The sequence below is a fragment of the Chelonoidis abingdonii genome, chromosome 23 (assembly GCF_003597395.2).
Source record: "Chelonoidis abingdonii isolate Lonesome George chromosome 23, CheloAbing_2.0, whole genome shotgun sequence".
Lineage (NCBI taxonomy): Eukaryota > Metazoa > Chordata > Testudines > Testudinidae > Chelonoidis > Chelonoidis abingdonii.
In genome coordinates, this window is record NC_133791.1 from 12,879,125 (window position 1) to 12,883,603 (window position 4,479).

The following is a 4,479-nucleotide window of genomic DNA, read 5'->3' on the forward strand; positions in this document are numbered from 1 at the left end:
TCTCTAATTTCCCTTAGCATTTCATCATTACTATTACTGTCCTGGTCAGGTGATCGATAATAGATCCCTAATGTTATATTTTTATTAGAGCGTGACATTTCTATCCATAGAGATTCTATGGAACATGTGGATTCGCTTAAGACTTTGACTTCATTTGAATCTACATTTTCTTTCACGTATAGTGCCACTCCTCCCTCTGCACGATCTGTTCTGTCCTTCCGATATATTTTGTACCCTGGAATGATTGTGTCCCATTGATTTGCTCTCAGTCCACCAGGTTTCTGTGATGCCTATTATATCAATATCCTTCTTTATCACAAGGCACTCTAGTTCACCCATCTTATTATTTAGACTTCTAGCATTTGTGTACAATTGTATTGTGATAGTGCCATCTTGGCCGATATACAGGGGTTATGAAGCAGAGAGCTCTAGAGCTGAAAGCATCAGACTCTGCAGCTTGAACTAAAAAGCCAGGCTGTGTAGCTTGGAGTTGTAAAAATCTCATATCCTGTGTGGATCAGACAAAGAGTGGAATATACTGCCCAGTGGGTTACATATTACATTAAAAATTTTAAACTGTTCTTAAACTTTAAAATTGCTATTATTGTTCCCATTTTCACAACTAATAATGTAATACCTGGTTCTGAATGAAGTATATTTTTGTTTTAAATCTGAGTGTAAATTAAAGTTTAATTTACGATTATTTTTGCTTAAAGGGTTACCACTGATCTTCAGACAGGACAATGCAAAGACAGATGCTGCAGGTCAGTTTGAAGAACATGAGCTTGCTAGAAGCCTGAGCCCGCTTCTCTTCTGTTATGCTGACAAAGAACAGGCAAACTTGTAAGTAATGTTGATAGGAAGGAAAAATGCTTACAAAGAATGAAAATAATTAGTGAAAGGATCTGATGCTGATATTTAAGTATGAATATCCTGTAGGAAAAGTCCTTCATTGACAGGATGATGTGGTAAGGTGTTTAGTTTGAGAGATTGAAATAAGCTTACTCGCTATTTAGACATTTGATACTGAAGACTAACCATTTGGTTGGCTAGTATGGAAATCATGCTCCTTTTCATAACTTGGTAAAGCAGAAAATCCAAAGTCTCTTTTCCCTGAGGAAATTTACCAGACTGCTCACTCTGATTATGTCCTTACTGCAACTAAAATAATTTGACTAGCATAAAACGACATAAAATAATAGGCATGTTGGATAAACATCAATCAGTTACTCAAAAAGTGTGTTTAAAAGAGTCTACCTTTTGTGTTTGAATTTAGTAAATTGACTGAACTTGTCAAAAACCAGGGACAGTTTTAAATTATATACGTGTGCGCACGCACACACGCATGCGCGCACGCACACGCGCACAAAAATACAAATTTAAATATATTGAAAATATTTAACAGCAAAAAAGGAAAATTGAGGAGTCTTTGTAATTTGTAGTGGCTTATTACTGCTTCAGTGACTTATAGCTCAGGTCTTTGCTGATTTTTCCCCACCTATTTTGACATATTATTGTGAACATATCCATCAACCTCAAAAACTGCCCCAAACTACCTATTTCATATATGAGTTGACTACTACCTGCAGCAGAACTGCCATGTTTCTGCTGCACAAGGGAATGGCAGGATTTTGGAGCTGTTTAACCCTGATGCGTCATGAAGTTTATCTCAGCACAGGCTTCCTGCCTAGCTATATGCAGTTGTTCTTAGAGAGAGTCTGCTACTACATGGATCCGCTGATCATCGATCCCCATGTATAGTTGTCGCAGTTAGTCAGGAGATTTCTTAACATATTGCCCTCTGGAAACATGATTTACTCTTTAATGACCATTTTTTAATCATTGGTGAAAATGTATATAAAAAAATAAATTAATTCCAGTTTGGTAAATGAAAAAGTCTCTCCAACCCTATTTTAATTTCTCTACCCTATTGTTGAGATTGTCAGAACGATAATGGATACTGCCAATTGTGATGGTGATTTTTGTGATGTGGTCTGAAAAATAGGACTTCTCTAATATTAAGTTGAACATAATCTGAGGAAAAAAAATTTGCAGCGTTTTTTTGAGCACATCACAGCTTGTTCAAGTGCTTTGAGTTCTGCTAATGAACAGTGCTATATAAAGAGCAGGAGTACTTGTGGCACCTTAGAGACTAACAAATTTATTTCAGCATGAGCTTTCGTGAGCTACAGCTCACTTCTTCGGATGCTGAAATAAATTTTAGTCTCTAAGGTGCCACAAGTACTCCTGTTCTTTTTGCGGATATAGACTAACACTGCTGCTACTCTGAAACCAGTGCTATATAAGACCTTGGTAGTTGTTGTGATGATTATTATTATTATTGAAAGGAAACATAGGTTTGTTGATTATTAAAAGGTTTGACTGGTCTGCCATGAAAAAAAGAATTAAAAACAGAAGGTAAAAATACAAAGTTGGTTGCTAATTTTAGGAAAATGTGATTTGAAATTTGTTTAGTCACATAAATATTTTACTTCTAAAAAAAATTATTCAAATCACTGAGCCTCTCCTTGCCTCAGTTTACCCACCTGAAAAATAGCGTTAATAATGCCTACCTCCCTATGGCCATTTAATGTTTTCAAGATGCTTAAAGAATTTCAGATAAAACATGCTAAAATATGTAATGTATTATTACTAGGCAGCAGATTTTGCCTGTAGTTTGTAATAGTTTTGTTAGTATACACAGTCTGAATACATCTAGGTTCAGTAGAAAAAACATCAAAGTATTGTTCTGATACTTAACCCTTTATTTTGATGAGTAAATCAGCATGTTCTTTCATTACCCATAGTTGTACAATGCGAATTGGGAAAGGAATCCATCCCAAAGGTATGCCTGGCTGGTGTCAGGGATTCTCACTGGATGGAGGCAGCGGTGTCCGAGCCCTTAAAGTGATCCAGCAGGGAAACCGACCTGGCCTGATTTATAACATTGGTATGTAATCATGGCTCAATTTGTTAAATATTACAGAAATGGTGCAGCCACCATTTACTTCCATATAACAGTAAGAAATAAATGTTCTTCCTCTACCTCTCCAAACAAACCACATATACATAGTCTTGGTCTCTCAAATACTGCAGTAACTATAAAGAGTTTTGGGGAGCAAGCTTCCCTACACTTAACTTTATCTATAACTTCATTATTCAGTGAAAAACGACTTCCTAATGTGAATTATGTCAAGATTGTTTCCATTGAATTATGCAGTGCTCTTGTGATGGAGACAGATTTAGGCTACTAAACTCATTATACCCATGGCCTAATGGAATATTAAAAACAAGTCTCTAACTGGGAAAGGTTAATACAATAAGAAAGTGGTATAATCTGAACACAGGGATCAGGAGTCTGGAATTCCTGTGTTCTAATGATAACTGTGACATGGATATCTTTTGTGGCCTTGAGCAATAGCTTTAACTTTACCTGAGTTTCCCTAACCGTAAAATGATAATACCTACTGTACTTACCCCTCAAGAGGGTTGTAAGAATAAAGAGGGTAAAGTGCTTTAAAATTTATGTGGTGTTACTTATAAATTACCAAGCTCAGATTTTCAAAAATACTCATCACCGAAACCCAGCAGCTTCCATTTTTCTTCATAGTCTCTTTTCTGATTACTTCTGATCTAACCTATCTAAAAAACATCCATGTATGTCTTAAAACATATAAGTATGTGCTTTGTTAGTTAATTTGGAAAAATGAATGGACAGGTAATCCATTCCAAGTTTTGAACAGAATTTCAACTGCTTACATTTGTCAGAGGAATAAATGAATTTTATAGATATATTAATTCAAATACCAATTTAAAAAAAGTCTTAAAAAAAAAACCTGAAGGAAATGCATCCATCTCTCCTTTCCTTCAGCAGTCGAGGGATGCTTTCATAGAATATCAGGGTTTGAAGGGACCCCAGGAGGTCATCCAGTCCAACCCCCTGCTCAAAGCAGGACCAATTCCCAATTAAATCATCCCAGCCAGGTCTCTGTCAAGCCTGATCTTAAAAACCTCTAAGGAAGGAGGTTCCACCACCTCCCTAAGTAACCCATTCCAGTGCTTCACCACTCTCTGAATGCAAAAGTTTTTCCTAATATCCAACCTAAACCTCCACCACTGGAATTTGAGACCATTACTCCTGGGGGGAGGGATAGCTTGGTGGTTTGAGCATTGGCCTGCTAAACCCAGCGTTGTGAGTTCAGTCCTTGAGGGGGCCATTTAGGGAACTGGGATAAAAAATCCATCTGGGGATTGGTCCTGCTTTGAGTAGGGGGTTGGACTAGATGACCTCCTGATGTCCCTTCCAACTTTGATATTCTATGATTCTCCTTGTTCTGTCATCAGGTACCACTGAGAACAGTCTAGATCCATCCTCTTTCCAACCCCCTTTCAGGTAGTTGAAAGCAGCTATCAAATCCCCCCTCATTCTTCTCTTCTGCAGACTAAACAATCCCAGTTCCCTCAGCCTCTCCTCAGAAG

The 4,479-nt window shown here is 37.2% G+C and overlaps 1 protein-coding gene across 1 annotated transcript in view; it reads left to right on the top strand.

Annotated features, from left to right (window-relative positions):
• The window catches only part of VPS13D (vacuolar protein sorting 13 homolog D), a 192,371-nt gene that overhangs the window by 85,267 nt on the left and 102,625 nt on the right, over nucleotides 1-4,479 (top strand). The window contains exons 49-50 of the mRNA XM_075060347.1: nucleotides 717-843; nucleotides 2,808-2,950. Coding sequence (XP_074916448.1) covers nucleotides 717-843; nucleotides 2,808-2,950 — 270 coding nt within the window. The remainder of the gene's footprint in view (nucleotides 1-716; nucleotides 844-2,807; nucleotides 2,951-4,479) is intronic.